Source organism: Ictalurus furcatus, chromosome 5 (genome assembly GCF_023375685.1).
Source record: "Ictalurus furcatus strain D&B chromosome 5, Billie_1.0, whole genome shotgun sequence".
In the NCBI taxonomy this organism is placed as follows: Eukaryota; Metazoa; Chordata; class Actinopteri; order Siluriformes; family Ictaluridae; genus Ictalurus; species Ictalurus furcatus.
Genome location: NC_071259.1, coordinates 29,382,220 through 29,402,143, shown reverse-complemented (window position 1 = coordinate 29,402,143; position 19,924 = coordinate 29,382,220). Strand labels below are relative to the sequence as shown.

The 19,924-nt window shown below is 42.8% G+C and overlaps 1 protein-coding gene across 1 annotated transcript in view; it reads right to left on the bottom strand.

The window, feature by feature from the left end:
• Window positions 1–19,924, bottom strand: part of plxna3 (plexin A3) — a 193,602-nt gene that overhangs the window by 45,740 nt on the left and 127,938 nt on the right. Inside the window, exon 10 of the mRNA XM_053625650.1 lies at window positions 5,914–6,114. Coding sequence (XP_053481625.1) covers window positions 5,914–6,114 — 201 coding nt within the window. The remainder of the gene's footprint in view (window positions 1–5,913; window positions 6,115–19,924) is intronic.

Genomic DNA, 19,924 nt, shown 5'->3' with positions numbered 1-19,924 from the left:
AAAATCTAATTATGTCTTTGATTGTAATTGTGTCTGTATGCGCAGGTTCATGCCTCACACTTCCGGGATTAGGGGTTCGAATCCCGCCTCTGCCCTGCGTGCGCGGAGCTTAAATGTTCTCCCCGTGCTTCGGGGGCTTCCTCCGGGTATTCCGGTTTCCTTCCCCGGTCCAAAGATAAGCACTGTAGGCTGATTTGCACTTTCAAGTTGTCCGTAGTGTGCGAATGTGTTAGCGATTGTGCCCTGTGATGGGTCGGCACCCTGTTCAGGGTGTCTCCTGCCTTGTGCCCTGAGTTCCCTGGGATAGGCTCCAGGCTCTCTGCGACCCTGCGTAGGATAAGCGGTATGGAAGATGCATGGAAGAAGGTACGGTTGGGGGAAGCCTACACACGTGCATTTACGGCTTAAAATCCATCCCTGAGGTACACACTTTTGAGTGGATCTGATTATGTCTGATTATGTCGTGGAAACAAGCGCAATGTCTGAATGCGAACAAACTATTACCAACAAATAGGTTCAATTAATCTGTGAACAAGGAGGCTGCATGAGAATAAAGAAAAAAATAAGGTAGAGTCGGGAGAAATATCCATTCAAGCACTCCCTGCAGAAACTGGAATTGGCTTAAAACACACCCCTGAGGTACACCCTTGTGGATTTTGAGTGATCTGAAGTCTAATTGTGTCCGTGCCTGTTATTTCCGAGCACGTGTAAGAAATGAAATCCGTCAGCATCACCACAATAATTATTAATATGCTAGTTTCCCTTCAGTGACTTCCGCTGCGTCTCATAATTACACATCTCTCAATCTTCGATTCCTCCACACGAAATTAAATCAGAATCTAAATTGTACCTCTGACTACCACATTGAGCGAGTACAGTATGGTCCCTCATTGCCTAAAAGATTCTGAAGTCACACAATAGTAGTATTGTGACAAGCTGAAAAGGCAGCTGTCTAAGGGTTGGGACCAAGCAGGGGCGGAAAGCAGCGGAGAAATTAGCGAGAACACAGGACAAGTTAACTTGATTTTTTGTCAAAAATAATGGGTTGTTGCTCCAGAGTGAGACATGGCCTGAGGGAGCACATTTGCATCAGGATATGAGCAGGCGAACTGGCTGTAACACAACACCAGAGCCTGCAGGAGTTTCGGGGTTCAGCGCCTTTTTTTTTTCTTTCTTTCTTTTTTTTTTTTTTAACGCAGCCTTTGAAAATAACAGAGCTACTGAAGCGTACGAGTTAAAACAGGTGTGCCAAGTAGCTGGTGCTGTCAGTTAATCAAATCATTTGTGACTAATATGGTGTGTAATGTTCCTCTGGAAATATCTTTAGGTATTTAAAAACGACCCAACTTTTAATGGTCACATTTTACACAGTGGTGGTTTAGCTACGGGTTGCTGGTGCGTAAGACTAAATCAATTATTCAAATATCCTGCTAGGTAAAATTCCTGCTGTGGGTCAGCAAATTCTCACATCCATTTTTATCTCTGGAGTCAGTGAATGTTGCTAAACCCCTGGTTAATCTCAATGAATATTCATTTTCACACGCTTTGGCTGTAAGAGAGTGGACTAGCACGCTGGTGGACCTTTCATAGTGAGCTTTGACTCGGTTTATTTGTCCTCAGAACTGAACTCTGTGGGTAGGTTAATGTGAATTGGTTGCTTTGTTTTTCCTAGTGCCACTCCATATTAGCACATTTCACCAAAGAGAGACGTCGGTTTTGAACTTGAAACGGAGAATAAAGCACCGCTTCTCGCTCCATTCGTCTTTAAACGCTGGATTAAATTTTTTTTTAAAACAAGCCATGTCATCACATTACTAATCAGACCAGAGAGGGTAATTAAATAACTGTAAAAAATTCTAATAAGAGAAGTCGTGATGCTTCAAGCCAGTTTACGACCCCTGGTTGAGAACATCACGGACTTAAAAAGCGTACCAAGAAATGAATGAATGAATGAAGGAATGAATGAATGAACGAATGGCTGGCAAAAGACAGGAAGAGGATAGGCAACCGAAATCCTAACTACTCCAAAGAGAAAAGCCCTTTCTCCAGCTTCCTAAGTCTCCTAACATTGTTTTTAATGAAAATTCTTTTGGGTATGATCTCAACCCAGTCAGACTGATGCTCTGGTGAAAGAGTTCAGAGTTGAAAAACGCTACGTTGCATCTAATAAAGCCATGCCAGGGCCATGAGTGTGGAAAGATATGGCTGATCGATTCTCTGTCACCCATCCGAGGATGCTCACAATTTCATTAGCGTGAGCGCCGTGCCCTCGGAGTCACCTGGCTTGCCGGCTGAGGAGGAGACGCGGGGCCATTTGCCTTGACGGATACCGTGATTGATCGGCGTTGCCTTGCGTGTATGAGAGTGTAGGAGCACGTGCGAGTCTGTGGATATGAGGGGGGAAGGAAGACACAATGATGACATACACCCCTTTGGGAACGGGAGTAATCTGTAGCATGTCTTTACCGCTGTTCAGTTCCGAAGATGCATGACGAGTAAGAGATGCAGGGGTCAAGGTGGCGGGGGGGGGGGGTGGAAGGAAGGAAGGAAGAAAGGGAGGGCATGAGGACGAGACCGTGTGATCCGTGTTTGTTGTGTCACTGGTAATCAGAGTATCGATTAATCTGATCATCCCTACACAATGCTGAGAGAATGAGAGAACTGAGAAACAAAGAGATCAAGGGAGCAGGGGGAAGGGGGATGACATGAGATGAGAAGACGACCGCGAGCGAGATTAGACGTGGGGTAGGGTTTCCTCTCGGAGCCAAACGCAGATTCAGATTTACAGCCTGTAACGGCTCGTGTGGCGGGTTTAACTGATTCATAAGGCTTGCTGATTCGTCTCGATCATTACGAACAGATCAGGGTGGAAGCGGACAAATTAAACGCCTCCATATTAATGCGCTGATACTCGTCTAGAAAGGAGATCGATATTTCCAATATCTGCTCTAGGAATGCAAGAATGGCTTGGAGGACGCGAGAAGATACCATTTCACCAGTTCAAAATCTGACTCGTCGGTAATAAAAGATGCCAGGATGAATCAAGGACGCTCATTGGGTAAAAAGAGAAAAGCCATTTTCCAAATGACCTCACTGAATAAAAACCATAGATGTATTTAAAACTCTGACTCAATAGCGATTGAGATGCACAGCAGCATTCGAGTCGGGGATGGGTCAAAGATCACGGGCGCACACAGAGCCGAGGGGGAGGAACTGAGGCTGAATGGAAACAGATGAGGGGAACATCAATCGACGTCCTGCTCCGAAGCCTTGCTGCCATGTCAACCCGCAAAAGGACAATGATCAATCCCGGTACCCAACGGCCCACGGACGTGATGCTCATCATTAAATGGCTATGGGATGTCGATAGTCCTGTCGAAGGACACAGATGAGGCGGGTGACCCTTGACTTCTAAAGGTCAAAAGGGCACAAGGCACACGCTCTACCTCCCCTCCTGCGCTCGCCTTCCTGTCAGGCTGCGTTACACGCCACGTTCGGCTCCCGGCTAATTAATTTACAAGATTCCCTGGGGTGACCGTGACAGTCAACCATTTGCGGAAAGATGGTAAGAAGGAAAGAGATATGACGACAAAGACGGAGACGAAAAGAACACCGTGAGACAGAAATGAGAGGGTGGGATGAATGAGTGATGCAGCTAGAAAGGAAGGAACCAGTGTGAGAACAAAGAACAGAAACTGAGAATAAAAAGTACAGAATGATGAGCAATATGACATTGAGAGAGAGAGAGAGAGAGAGAGAGAGAGAGAAAGCGAGAGAGAGCGGGAGAAAACAAGAAAGTCCGAAAGTCTCGACCCCTGACATGCCCCATTTTTTACTCGGATCGAGAAAAGACCGTTAGGAATTGAGGTCATACTTTTTTCTTGTTTACTTGTTTTCTCTCTCTCTTTTTCTTTCCTTGGTCATCGGCTGCTCGCTGGAAAGTCACCTTGGCACCTTCACAGCATTTTCAGCAGAAAACCTCGCTGTGCCTCTCTCCCGACTAACAGTGATCTAGTGCTCGCTGGAGAGACCTCCTGAATAGACAGCCTGCTACTAACTGAACTCTGCGTAAGGTGCCAGTATAATACATGTCTGCCTTCAACACTTGTTCAAATACCATCTGGGCTCGTCTATACTCGAAAGGCTACGCCGATGAAAAACGAGGATGCTGAAAGCGGACGGTATTGATGCCTTCGCTGCTGTTTACAAAACACGAAGCATGGGCTATTCAAGCTGGAAACCACAACCTCCGGCTCAAAATTCAATCAATATCTAAAATGCCGGCTCCCAAAACCTTCTACGTGGGAGAAAACATTTCTTCTGCTCTTTCCCAGATGGACAGACATATCGAAACTATTTTCCTATTTCAATAGTAGAGGGAGTTAGGTATCGCCGTGCCAAGCTACAGTAATTTATTCTCCTGTCAGATCATAGAAGAGTTTCGCTAAGAAATTTCAACCAATACCAAAACCAAGGGGGATTGTCAGGCAAATCTTTACCTAAATGTAGCTTTTGTCTTTTATGAAGACTTACTATGGATAAGCCTCCTGGCACGACGTTATATTTTGGATCGAAACATAGCCTACCATCTTCCTATCAGGCTAGCGTCTCCTTAAAAAAAGTGCAAATCTGACTGAAATATAATTCCGTGGTTGGCTCTGCTGGATATTCCTCTGTCCTTATGAATATACCAGTGTGGAAACTGGTATGAGACGTCGTTCCTTTATAACGGTGATCAACGTTTCCAATGCCTGCTGGATCATTAAAGGTAACCTTTACGTTACAATGTGGATAGCTAAAGCCCGAGGAGGTTTAGCTAACTGGTAACTGTCTTCCATCAAAAAACAAACAAACAAACAAACAAACAAACAAAAAGCATCGAATTTGTGTCAGACATCCTCCCACACATGATTTAACACATTTAAAGGTGCGATAATCAATATTTTTCATTTCTTATTAGTACGAATAATGCGTTAAATGATTTAGAAATGATAAACGATGATAGCCTTTGTTTCAGAACAAGTGTATTACATAGCTGGTAAAAAACAAAAAACCCGCCTTCTGGTCCGGAATATATGTATGTATTTGGATTGGCCTCTTGTCAGTCATTTTACAGCCACACCCCCAAGGCCCTTTCACATCCTAATAACTCATTATATATGTTTATAGTGTTGTAACTTGGCTTTCAAGCAGCTGAATGTCAGTTAGCATGCTAAGTCAAGTTCAACTATGGATGGAAATGGGAGCAGGCTCATGAGTAATAAATAAATAAATAAATAAATCGTTCAAATGTTATTCACCTCCACTCATTTACCTGTTAGAGACCTTTTTAAGCCCTGACAAGTCTTACTTAACGTACCCCTGAAGAAAATCGAATCGTTCAGTTAAAATTGCGACGGATGGTTGACGCTCTTCGGACGAATGGCAAAATGTCTAAGTTTAAGCTAGACTGACCTGGTTGACTAAAAACCTTCACAGACATACAAACCCCTTCTTTTGATCACTCTTACACATGGCAAGGTGTTTAAAGTGTTTGTTTTATGATGGAATCCTTTTGAGGAAATTCATCTGAGTGCTAGTCTTGTCACCGCAGTGACTTTTGCTACATTTTTAAGTAACACAGGAGCAACAGGGACGCGTTATTGCATCATAATATACAAGAGCCAATCAGGTTTCAACATGCAAATGCACACCATGAAAAAAAAAAAAAAACTTTGCTTTGTTGTTTTGCGCTATTACATGAGTTTACCAGAGAAAACGTCTCAAATGGACATATTCAGGGAATCTTTTTGAGGCGTGTAAAAGTGTTGGCACCTCTAGCCATTTTTGGTGAATGCTTAATGTGGTAGGAATAACTACTTCATTCACATATACATGAAATCAAAAAAGCACAGACTCAAACAGCGTTCTTACCGACGTGTTCTGGCACTGTATACAGGAGCTGTTGAATCGCACGGCTGGGACGCGCTGGATTTTGCTCTGGATGCTGAACACACATTCGTAGTTCTTTTGACCCGACTGGGGCTGGGGAAGGTTTCGAGCTCGCAGTGTGATTGGTCGAACGACACCCGCTGGAACCAGGATATCGCTGCTGTGCAGGATCTGGGGGCAACCCTAAAGATGGAAGAAGAACGATGAGATGAAACCATTTAATCGTTAACACACCTCAAGTCATTCTACACTGAAGAGCACCGAATCTGGACGTATTTACATTCATTAGCCATCTTTTCTTAAGAAGAACCATTACTTCCACTCTACTGGACTGACAACAATGACTATGGTTCATACAAAAGGAACCAGCATTCACACACACACTGAGCCAGATGTGCTACGAGAAAGAAGGAGGCTGTTAGGAGACGCCGAGGAAAAGGCAGAACAAAAGGAGGTTAAAAAGCCCATTACAGAGCTGCCGCGTCCCTCTGCAGCGTTTTTTACTTATTTATTTATTTTTTACAATTTTTTACGAGCTGCAGGTTTTCCTTGCCGCACCACACTGATGAAGCGGTAAATGAATATCGTCTTCGATATCATTACAGCCTTGTCTGGCTGGAACTGATCGAAGCATTCATCAAAGCCACTGGTATTGACACCTTCACTAATAACGCCGCGCTAGCCTACCGTACTGACGAGAAATATTCTCAGTGTTCAGGATGTGCACTTCAGATATCTTTTTTTATAAAGCACAGCAGAGATGTGACAAAGATCCTGGGAGATTTACCTCAGCTAAGAAGGCAAGGGCGGAAAATCTAGGGAAGAATGGAAAGATTTCGCTAACTGTGAAGCTAACTACTGTACCTACTAGTTGCTTTCATTTTCTAGTAGCATGTTGTATTTTAATGTTAAAGACAACAAGGACTGCTAAGTCCAGTGCATGAGTGTCCCTACTCCAGCTGTCTTTAGTCAAACTCCAAATACAACAATTATTGCACGATGCCGAGTTTGGTCAGTCCTCTTTTTCTCAGTTTCCTCGCAAATCGCCTGTGTCCTACCATCAGGTCACCACACAGACTTCTACAAACTATCAGCACCACAACATTAGGTCTTGGCAACAACTGTAGATATGTGTGTGTATATATATATATATATATATATATATATATATATATATATATATATATATATATATATATATGTGTGTGTGTGTGTGTGTGTATATATATATACACACACACACACACACACACGAACTTCATGACTCATTTGTTATGCTGTGGCTATTTTGATGACACTGAAATGCAAGCATATATTCTAAGTGATCAATTAAATTTTTTATAGTATTGTTTGTTTCTTTGTCTCTTCCCTGCAAATATACAAATGATAATCTGCTAATTGAAATTCGATTGTATTTTTTTGCACCTGGCATTTTACATATATATATATATATATGTGTGTGTGTGTGTGTGTGTATATATATATACACACACACACACACACACACGAACTTCATGACTCATTTGTTATGCTGTGGCTATTTTGATGACACTGAAATGCAAGCATATATTCTAAGTGATCAATTAAATTTTTTATAGTATTGTTTGTTTCTTTGTCTCTTCCCTGCAAATATACAAATGATAATCTGCTAATTGAAATTCGATTGTATTTTTTTGCACCTGGCATTTTACACACATATACATATATATATATATATATATATATATATATATATATATATATATATATATATATATGTGTGTGTATATATATATATATATATATATATATATATATATATATACACACACACACACACACACACATATATATATATATATATATATATATATATATATATATATATATATATATATATGTAAAATAAAAGTATTCTTGACCTCTTATTTAAATAGCTGCATGCCCCATTATTGCGTCGTTGTATTCTCATATTAATACAACGGTATTGTGGTATTATCACACCCCAAAAAAGACTATTCATATTCAACACTTTAGTTTGGAAATTCAAAAATCTATTTGCAGGAACATTAACATTTTTGGGCACAACAATAGTTGCCTTATACACACCCAGCCTGTCACCATAAAAAAATTAAGATTAAACAAATTGAATTATCTGGGTCTTCCAATAAGTATGTGAATGCTATTGCTGTGACTTTACTTATTTAAAAAGTATACGGTTTAAAATGAGAACTTTACAGATTTAGCGTTAATGAAGTAGTTGCTACAGCGGGCAAATCACCTAATAGCTTACATTTCATACATAACATCCATTTTCAGTTAGCCAGTTCGCAAAAAGTGTGTGAACGGCTTTTCGCAAAAGACCTAAATACGGGCTATCTTCTTCTTCTCAGTGATGAGCGGGTGTCAGAAACGGAAAGTTGTGCAGCGCCACCTTGTGTACCGGGGTATTTTTGCTTTTCAATAAGCGCCATCTACTGTCAGGGAGTGAATTTACACTTTCATTCAGCGCGTCGTCCGCGTTTAACGCCTGGGTGTGAACACACACACAAAAAACATCCTGGTATGAAAGGGCCTTTAGGCCCTGTTTACACTAGGGGGCATACCCGCATACCTATTGCTACGGTTATGCCTGTCGTCTACACTACTGCGACGTTTCCCACCCTCGAAAACGGAGACTTTTGGAAATGCCAAAGACCCCGTTTTAGTTTGACAACTCCAGGCTCATGTTTCAGTGTAAACAGACCAAAACGAAGACTTTTGAAAAGGAAGGCGTGGCTTCGCCCACATTCGCCCCCTGCTCGGGTCTTCTGGATCATCGCGTATCCTTCCCTGATTCGTCAAGCCCCTATCATACGACCGTTACGCTACCTTGATCGCATACACAACAACACGGAGACTGAACCGCATGCTTTGCTGGCTTTGTCATCATTCTTAGCAGCCATTGTGCAGTTCAATTCTGTATTTTATAACACTGCAGCTGCCTACATGCACAGGAGGCGAGCTACGATTAGAGAAATCGGCAACAAATCTCATTTCAACCTCATTAAGCCCTACATGGAACGCCGGTTTGTTGTGCCTGTCGGTGACTAGCAACCAACTTCCCGTTTACACTTGTATGCGCATACCCAGTGTGCATGAATGGTCACGTGACATGCGTTTTCGGTCGTGTAGTGTGGACGGGGATCATTTCTGAAACACGGCGGATCGTTTTCTTTTTAAAAACGCAGCACCAGTGTAAACAGGGCCTTAATCAGCAAGCTATCATATCTAAACTTTATTTTATTTATTTTTTAAACCATAACTGGAACACCAAACTGCAGTTAATAATTATGGATGCTAAATGAATATAAATGTTCAACTGTAAGGTATTTTCTTAAAATATGTGGCTATAGCATACCATACCTTTTAGAAAATGATGTGCAATTTATCTCAGCAGACTTTCACAAAACATTTAAAAATGTTTTTAAGAAAAACTCGAGTACACGCCCCAGCTTGGCATTTACCCGTAGCTGCTCTCTTTTAGCCTACTCTTTGGGTTGACCAGCTTTCCGAAATATTCAATTCTAACACACGATAGATCACCAGAACTATCTTGTCTGGCTTCCCAGCTCTTAAACTGTAAAAGTTCTATATATAAATAAACATCAGCTCCACCGGGAGCAAAAAAATAAACAAATAAAGTGTTCATCCTGGAAAAAATTGCTGATTTCTGGCACCACCTGGTGAGCAAAACGCTCCTTTGGGCATCTTTACCTGGTCCCGGAACACCTTACGACCTTCACACGCAAAGGAAGAAGGCCATTTTAGACGACATGGTGCTGCGGCCGTGTCCGCTTCGTCCTCTGCTGCAGCTGTGCGTTAGGGTGCGTTTAGTGTGATCTGTTATCTGTTTAACACTGAACAATAATCAAGGAGGCTGTAAAAGTAATTTGCCGGCGCAGGAGTCATAAATCAGAGCCGAGGCCGCCTGGCTCCACGGCGCGCCACACTGCCGAGAGTTTAACAATGATGCAACTCTCTGCGCAGTGCCGCCATCCATCTCCACTCGGCCAGCTGATTCGGCTTGCTCGGCGCATCGGTACGCCGATAAATCTCATTTTCATATCGGGGAGTTATGAAAAGCGAGATTTACTCCCTGCTGAGGCACAGGGGAGGCACAGGTGGTGAAGTGAAGGTAGCAGGGGAGGAGGGGAAGTGCGCGATCAGAGCGCGATATGAATCCAATTTATCAGGGTAAATGAATCGGCTTTAGTTCTGCACAGAGGATGGGAAAAAAAAAAAAAGAAGAGGCTGGAGTTAACCCTGGAAATGATGAACGACCGCACGTCATCCAAACAACCGAGGAGAACCTTCCTAAAGAAAATCAGCCAGCAGAGCGAGTGTTTTACTCATTCGACCGAAACAGCAGGCTTTAATTAACGAGGGAACGACGAGGGTTTAATGTCGCAGAGGAACATCATGACTGGCTGACTGACACGGTTCGGGAACCGGGATTCGTTTCAGCCACTAAACGCGCGACGCTTTCCACGGCCTAGCGTGTAACTCGTCTCGCTGTGCTTAGAGCTACTGCAGGACGAAGCTGGAGTAAAGTGACAGTGCGGAGGAAGACTCAGACACAGCACACACACCGAGAAGAACACGACGGAAGGAGAGAGAGCGAAACGGAGACAAACAGATAGGAAGAAAAGCAGGAGGACTGAGATAATAGAGGAGGGGGGGGGGAGTAAAATGGAGAATGATGAGGAGAGAGTGAGTGTATTTGTACGAGCCATTTCGCTACATGGTTACTCAGGCTTGTGTGCATTCGAGTGGGTTACATGAGGGTTTTTCAGCCCAATCCAATCCATTTCAGAGTGCTTTTACAAAAAGATGATTCAAAGAGCAGGAAAAAAGGGTAGAGGGGGAAAAAAAAAATTAAAAACCACAGCGGCATGAAAACATATATAGATATTTAGCGCAGGTGAGTCCGCTAATGGATCATAATGGACTTTTCATCAAGTTTCCTCTCCACTTTTTTTTTTTTTTCAAAGAATGGGACTCAGGTGCTCTGTTCCAAATTTCCTCAAAAAAGCCAGACTGGATCATTAGTTCCATCTTGCTTTCTAATTTGCTAAATAAATCTTTTTTTTTAAAAAATCCCTCCTGAAAATTCTTTCTATAACTAATAGAAACTCAGCTGAGAGAAAAAGAGAAAGAGAGAGCGAGAGAAAAAAAGAAACGTACAGGAGTTTTGACTAAAAAACAAACAAACCAAAAAAAAAGGTAGACAAATGATGATCGATATTCACTGTGTGAAATATCCAGTGTGTATGATGGACCTTTCAGAGCCTGTTGCTGTTCTTTATCAATAATTAAACCGCTAACGTCCCTCTGCACAAACCCTGCTGCTTTGCTTGGAATATAAACAGGACTGATAACGGCTGGTGTTATCATTAATCCAACTCAAAGCGCCGCTCCTCCACTAGACCCATTTCCATTCTGCAAACACATATTGTGTTGAGATTATACGTCACATCAACCAGCGGCTATATGCTGTAATCTTCAGGCTGGGTGTGAATCCCTTCCCTCAGCACTGTCTGTGTTCTCAGCACAAAGGCACCATCAAGAACATTTTTAAGGCCGACTCCCTTAATGTCAGCTGCCTCGTTTTCATTAATGAGATCCAATCTGCAGTTAATTACAAATTAAACAACTCGGCGATGGAGTGTTTGCTGAATGTGGTTTAAAGGGTACAGATAGAGTGAAGGGCTTGTTAAGAAGGGATTAAGAGGAGAGCATGCTGGGATATCACGCCCAATTCTCATTACTTACTGTTGGACAATAAGGACATTATTTAGGCTAATTTGGCGTTTGGTTTTGTGCTCTTATTTTTCTGAAGCATTGAATGGTGAGCCATGATTAAACACTCGATCCTTACACTGAAACTGAATGATGAACGCTGATGATGAACTGTACTGAGACCCCTTAATGCGAACCTTAATCATGAATTAATTATGATGAACCCCTAATGGTGAAGCCTAACGGTGGAACATTACAGTTAAGCGTAACAGGGAATCCTAATGGTTACATTGATCCTTAATGGTGAATCCTTGTGGTAAACCCTTTTGCTTAATGCGAAACGGGAACACTTACAGTAAACCCTAATGATGAATCCTTATGTCGGTTCTTAATGGTTAGTCCTAATAGGGAACTCTCACGATGAACCCCCAATAGTGAGTTCTGATGATCAACACCAGGGGTAAACACACTGAACCCTACACTACTACTACCACCGAGGGTTCGACGTATAATTCAAAGTGCTCAGTTTTCTAAAAAAGTTTTACTTGGAACCGTTTCTGATGGGGAAACTAGTGGGATCTTTACATTAAACCCTAACATTGAGTCCTAATGATGAACCGTACATTGAACCTTTAGGGTGAACCCTTATACTTTTAGTGGGGGAAAAAAGTCCATCCTTAATGATTCTTCGATTGTTCCTTTGTAGGAACCTTTAACGATTCAAGAAAAAAAGATTAAATAAAGGCTGGAAAGTAAAACCTCTAATAACCGCTTGTACTCTAATGGTAAACCCATACAGTTAACCCTAACCCCATCAAGGTGCCACTGTTGAGCCCTTAACCCTATCTGCTCCACGGGCGTCGTATCATGGTTGCAATCTGACCCCAATTTCTTAGGACGCTGGGATATGCAAAGAGACGCAATTTGCTATATTGTAGTGTAAATATGTGACAAATAAATAAAATGTAATGGTGACCATTTACAGCTAATCCTAATGATATACCCAATTACTGTACATTGCCCTAATGGTAAACCGTTACAGTTAACCTTAATGGTGAACCCTAATAGTGAACCCTTACAGATAAGCCTAATAGTGAACCCTTACAGTTAAGCCTAATGTTGTACCTTACAGTTAATCCTAATGGTGAACCCTAAGGTTGAATCTTACAGTTAATCCTAATGGTGAACCCTTACAGTTAAACCTAATGATGAACCCTAATGATGAACCCTAATGGTGAACCCTAACAATGAACCTTACAGTTAATCCTAATGGTGAACCGCTTATAGTTAACCATAATGCTGCATCCTAACAGTTAAGCCAAATGGCGAACCCTAATGGTGAACCCTTACGGTTAACCCTAACCTTCAATCCTAACAGTGATCCTAATGTTGCACCTTAATGGTGAACCTTTATACTCTTAGGGAAATCAAGGTTTCCTATCTGAAAGAATCCTTAACTATACAGAAAGCACTTGAAGAATCCTTAAAGAAAGAAAGAAAAGGCTGTATAATGAATCTTAACGGTGAACTATTACCAAGATCTATAACGATTCTGTAATTCTTGATAATTAACCTTTACAAGAAACCCGGAATCCTTATGGAGAAACCCTTATCCTTGAGCAGATGGTGAACCCCTACAGTTGACACTAATGGAACAACCTTACGCTGATCCCTTTCGGTGAACCCTATTAGTACATTTTAATACAATGTGAACCCTTACAGTAAACTCTGGTGATGAATCCTACTCATCTGCATCTGACCGGAAAGGAAAACATAGAGAAATCGTATCCGCTTCACGGCAGGCGTGAATGGAGCTACGCGTTCAGGTTGATGGCTCTTTACTTCCTGTTTAATAACTCATGTTGGCATGTTGATTTTTGAATTTTGATGTTGAATTATCGAATAAACCTGCAGTATCGCCGGTATTGTTTTTACCATTTCCTGTAAATCTTTCAGGTTAAGTACATTAAGCATGGTTATTATTATTTTTAGCATTATCCTGAGCTGTACGTAGACGTATGTAACTGTATCCAGGCCGGGAGCAGCTGCTTCGTTCCCCAGCAGGCCCTTTTCCTAATACTGATTAGCACCCCATTAGGCGAGTCCTGCTAACTTACTGCCTGCTGACAGTCTCTCCATTAACCTTACAGTGCATAGGCCAGTTATCACACTGCTAAGCATTATTGTCTGTTGAAACATTAAAAGCTTGAACGGGGGAGAAATAATAGTCTTGCCATGAATGCACAGAGCCACGAACGCACACACACAAAGGCACACAGACCTATACGCACTGACACACAAACAAACGCAATGCAATCTTTCACTACGTGCTGACCGCTGGAAAGACAAATGAGCTGTTGATTGCACAAATTCCCAAGCAACCAATTGCTCGGTCACTCACTCAATTTCTCTCATTTTTCCATCACTTCCTCCCTGCTAATCCCATTTTCAGGCTCTGTATGCTATAAGCCGTGAAATATGCTCCCTTCGCTCAGTGGGGAAACAGCAGAAAAAAAAAAGAAAAAAAAAAACCCTCCCAGCTCCAAATCGTTTGGGAACTGTTCCAATTAAAAATGTCGCATGATGTATTCACAAAGTAGATGCTGATGGAGCGGCTAAACAGACGCGAGCGCGACTCGCATCCGTCGCTCGGCTAATGCTCTTAAACTGTGACTGGTGGTTAAAGGAATACTTCACCTATACAAGCTACAAGCTAACGGGAGTGAGAAAGACTGCTAACTAGGGAGAGTTTTTAACTGCATTTGCACAACAGGACCATAGCAGCTTCTTGGGGGTAAATGACTGCAGTAAGATAACCTTTAAGAGCAGGAGCAGGATGGGCCAGGTTTATATTTTAATTACGAGATTGAAGAGAGGACGACGTCTTCGTAATGGATTCACTAAAAAGTAAATGAGCGACTTGCACTGGAAATACACTCGCCACAAACAGGTGCATCACAAAAAATTTGAATATCGTGGAAAGGTTCATTTTTTCCCCCGTAATTTAATTCAAAATGCGGAACTTTCATATACTGTAGATTCATTACACATAGAGTGAAATATTTCAAGCCTTGTTTTGTTTTAATCTCGATGATTACGGCTTACAGCTCACGGAAATCAAAAGTCCAGTATCTCAAAATATTAGAATAAAGGATTTATAATAGAGAAATGTCGACCTGAGAAGACTCTAATCTGCGAATTAACTCAAAACACTTGCGAAGGTTTCCTGAGGCTTTAATCTCTCAGTCTGGATCAGTACACACGACCACAATCACGGGGAAGATGAAAGTAAATGTTGCGTTTCATTTGGAAATCAAGGTCCCAGAGTCTGGAGGAAGAGTGGAGAGGAACAGAATCCGAGTTGCTTGAAGTCCAGTGTGAAGTTTCCACAGTCAGTGATGATTTGGGTTGCCATGTCATCTGCTGGTGTTGGGCCACTGTGTTTTCTCAAGTCGAGAGTCGATGCAGCGTCTACCAGGAGATTTTAGAGCACTTCGTGCTTCTATCTGCTGACGAGCTTTATGGAGATGCTGATTTCCTTTTCCAGCAGGACTTGGTACCTGCCCACAGTGCCAAAACTACTAGTAACTGGTTTACTGACCATGGTGTTACTGTGCTTGATCGGCCAGCCGACTCGCCTGACCCGAACCCCATAGAGAATCTACGAGAGACGCCAGACCCGACAATATAGACGAGCTGAAGACCGCCATCAAAGCAACCTGGACTTCCAGAACACCTCAGCAGTGCCACAGGCTGATCGCCTCCATGCCACGCCGCACTGACGCAGTAATTCATGCAAAAGGATTAAATCCACGACCGAGTATTAAGTACATAAATGAACATACTGTTCACAAGGTCGACATTTCTGTATTATAAATTCTTTATTCGAATATTTTGAGATACTGGATTTTTGATGATCTGTAAGCCGTAATCATTAAGATTAAAACCAAAAAGGCTTGAAATATCGCACTTCATGTGTAATGAACACAGGATTTCGTGGAGTTGTTTTTTTCTGTGATTGCTGCGGCCAAAAATCAATCAAGTCTTTTGTGATTTTTTGCGGAAAACTACTTGAACTGGTGAATAGCACGACATAGTCTTGCACGGTCTTTCGCAGTGATGTTTGTTGGTAAACGAGACCTGTTAGCTGTTCTCGTGTTCGACGCACGTGAATTCGAAGAGGGCTTTGGCTGAATGTGCGTTGTGATGACGTCACATGACGCGTTTTGGCACAAATATGCGGAAATCTGCGGTAATCCATTTATGCGATCGCAAAATCCTGGAGGGACTAACTATTGACCCTATATTTTTCCATGCATAACCATGGTTCTTTAACCCATTATCTCCATACGTTAGCTTGGGTATCATATGTTTTTACCTTAGTATCAACCCCATTTTAAACTAGCTTATGTTTTATATTATGCTGTGTATTGTTAGCACCTTAGCTAGCTAAGAAGAAGAAGATTAGCATAATACCATGCTAATAAACAATAACAGCTCCTCTTGCTATGCTCATGTCTTCACAATTTTATATAACAATTTAATCAAACAGCAAAATATTTCCATTTTTTTTCTTTACCGTACGTTCACACTAACAAGCGACAGACAAGCATTCATTTTCTAAGACCGTGACGCAGAACAACGATTCCAGCGACCGCTGCAAACATCAAAGCGACAGTGCGATGGACGACCTTTCACTTGAGCTTTTCTTAATTTTACGTAAACTGCGCATGAAGAATATTCAGAAATGGTTAAAAGCATACGTTTAGAAAGGAAGTGCTACGTTTTGTAGTGTTCGTCATCTCTTCTTGTTCGGTTAGGGTGACCAGTTTCCTCTTAAACTCAGTGACTTCACTCCTGGCTAGGCTGTGGACATGTTCCTCAAACCCATCTCTATCTCTCTGAGCGAAAGTATGAAGTGGCAATTAAGGGACCCACTTGAGTTGTTTTGCTCCGTTTTGTCGCAAACCTCACTAAAAAGCTCAAGAAAACATCTCTGAGCCTCTTAGAACGTTCTCCGATTGGGTTATCAGAGTAGAGGATGCCGATGTGAACCCCTCTGGCAGGAAGGCTTTCGCTAATGCTAAAACGCAGATAGCTTATCGCCTCTGGCTGGCGTGGAAGCAGCGGAGAGTCGAAGTAGAAATCTGGAGCACAGCGTGGGAGTGAGCAGAATGGCTCCAGCTCCACGTCAACCGGTGGGCAGCAGCAGGCTCGGTGGGACTTTTCCCATCGGCCCTGGAGACCAAACGAGTGGCTGACAGAAACCTGCCGCGTCGCTTCCTGTGTGTCCGGGGCGTCTGGAGGCGCACTTCCTGCTGAGCTAATGGCTCCGGTGTCACTCATCCCACAATTAATTACCTCTGGCCACCGGGTGTTAATGAAAGAGTCGCCCCACTGAGACCCGGAGGGGAAAAGGAGTGCGTGTATGTGTGTGTGTGTCCGTGTGTGGGGGGTGAAAGCATGAGAGATGGAGGAGAGAGTAAGGGAAAATGAGTGTGAGATGAGAGTCACAGAGAGAGAGAGAGAGAGAGAGAGAGCGAGAGTAAGAAAGAGAGGGATGAAAGAAGAGAAACACAGGAGGTTCATTTGATATGCAGGACTCCCTCTGGGAAAAGGACAGCGTGTGTGTGTGTGTGTGTGTGTGAGCATGTGTGTTGGTGCACTTATCCATTAGTCTCAATGATCCTCTCCCTGCAGTGCTGGTCTTTAAGGTTAAACATCGACATGAGCTAATTAAGCTGTGTGTAATGATGAATGCTATGGAAAAGGCGGATGTTACAGTACTCTAGCTGGGCTGTCAGTCAAACAGCGCTTGCTAAGCTAACGCTAACCAACAAACACCTCGGGGCGGGCGTGGTGGGACACAGAATCAATAAATAAAACAGTAATAAGCTTCGGCTTTGCTTAGACGTGTACTATTACATTTCCATGTAAACAGTGATGAGTAGTTGAACCGCGAAGGGATGCATTAGCGTTTTCAACGTCAACATGATTACATACATTACACACTTGTAAATAATGACTGTAGTCACTCGTGTAAAAGAATAAACATATCCCTCTCTTAACCGTATGGAATCGCTGTTTGCAAAGGACTAATGGACGCGTTCAGCACAGCTGCACTTTACAGAGATGTTTTTGTACTAAGGAGTCTTGTTTGGAAAAGTTGGATAGGAAAAGCGCTGGGCAAAGCACCAAAATCTAATCTAATATTGATATGGTACGGAGATGTTTATTTAACGTCGATGGAAGGAGTCTCCAGTGTCTGTGCTTTATAATAGTCAGGACGTTTTCCACCATGGGAAAGTCTTCAGGACAGAGGTGGGGGTTTTTTTTTTTTTTGGCTTGAGCTTCCAGAGAGAGGAAAAGAAGAGAGACTGGTAAGGGAAGCTGTGATAACAGGAACTGACCGCTTTCGTGGGCGTTTCACAACAGAGATGTATTTGATTTTTTTTTTTTTGTCTGCACTTATACAGTGCTTTTTTTTTTGTTAAAACCTTAGCGGTTCTACAAAGCGCTTTACACTGGTTCTCATTCACCCATTCACACACACACACACACACCCCAATGGTAGCAGAGCTGCCATGCAAGGCGCTAGCTTGCCATCGGGAGCAACTTGGGGTTCAATGTCTTGCCCAAGGACACTTCGAACAGCCAACCCTACGATTAGCGGACAACCCGCTCTACCACCTGAACCACAGCCGCCCAGCTACAAATGGATTAAAAAACAAAAAAAAACAAACAAAAAAAAAAACACAACACAAAGATCGGTGGCTTCATGGTTAGCACGTTTGCCCCGCACCTCCGGGGGTTGGAGGTTCGAATCCCACCTCCGGGGAGGTTCGAAACCCGAGTCGTGCTTCGGGGGGTTTCCTCTGGATGCCCTGGTTTCCTCCCCCAGTCCAAGTTATAGGTTGATTGGCATTTCCAAATTGTCCATAGTGTATGAATGTGTGCGATTGTGCGCTGCGATGGGTTTGGAATTGTGTTGCACCCCGAATTCCCTAGGACAGGTTCCAGGCTCCCCCTGTATAGGATAAGCAAGCGGTGTGGAAAATGGATGGCTGGATGGATGGGTAAAATTTGAAAAAAGTGGTTCAAGAGAAATAAATACACATGCTGAAATAGGAAAAATACCACCTTCACCTTAGGCTGCATCACACCACCCTGCTATTGATCACTGATATCCCTACTTCCTACCATTTTGTTCCTTACTTACCGTACGTATGTGACCTTTCTGCAATCTGCACACGTACACTGTGGCAATAAGAGCTCAGACGTCATTTATTACTGTCTACTAAGTTTTACTCAGGTGAAAAGCATTGAAAAGTCATTTTTGGCAACCCTACAATAAGCAAGTAAAGTCAACCTGAACCAAACAGAGATTAAGCTTCGTTATTAGCAGCTATCAGAGAACTGTGATTTAAGAGTGCAAGTGGATATAAAACGGTGTTAAACGAAGCATTTCCCGGACAACCGGGATGCGAAGCAGGCTTTGGGGCCAAACAGGACAATAATGTCTCATCTGTGCAGTGCAAACGCCATCGAGCGTGATAAATCCAGCTCCTAAATCTGCCACACATCTTTATCCCGCCAAGACTAACTCCGTCATAAAAGTTTTATATCTTAGGCCCCGAAATTCCCATCCCGCAGCCTGCAGGGACTCGTCTCATTCGCTGTTGACTCACGATTCTTTCTCTGTTAAAAGGCAGACGTTTTTTTTTTTGTTGTTTTTTTTTTTACAGCTCGCTCATGGCTCCGTTTCTCGAGCGGACGGCGGAGAAGTCAGGAAGGAAGGAACGGTTTGTAATTAAGGGTCGCGGATCAGCCGTGGGCAAAGGTCAAAAGCCACCTGTTTACCCAAACAGCATGTGAATCCTCGTGTGTCCCTGCAATGCATAACAAATGGGGGTAATACAAAACCCGTTAGCCAGCCTTGTATGGAAATGGTGAATTTGAATAGATGGCGAGTGCAGTGCTGAGTGTAACGTGGCCTGGCAGCTGTGCTCAGTGCTGCTTAAAGGCACAACATAAAGATTCATGGCGCATCTAATTGGCCATGCGAAGGTCAACGAATGGACGTGCGGAAATGAGGAATTTCCACGAGGAGCGCGGACGAGCGCGTCTTTCGACACGCGGACATATGGCTCAGGCCGAAGCCGCTTCGCACTCGGTGCTATCGCTCACAGCAAACAGTGCGAACAAAAACACAGGAGAGAGAGAAAGAAACAAC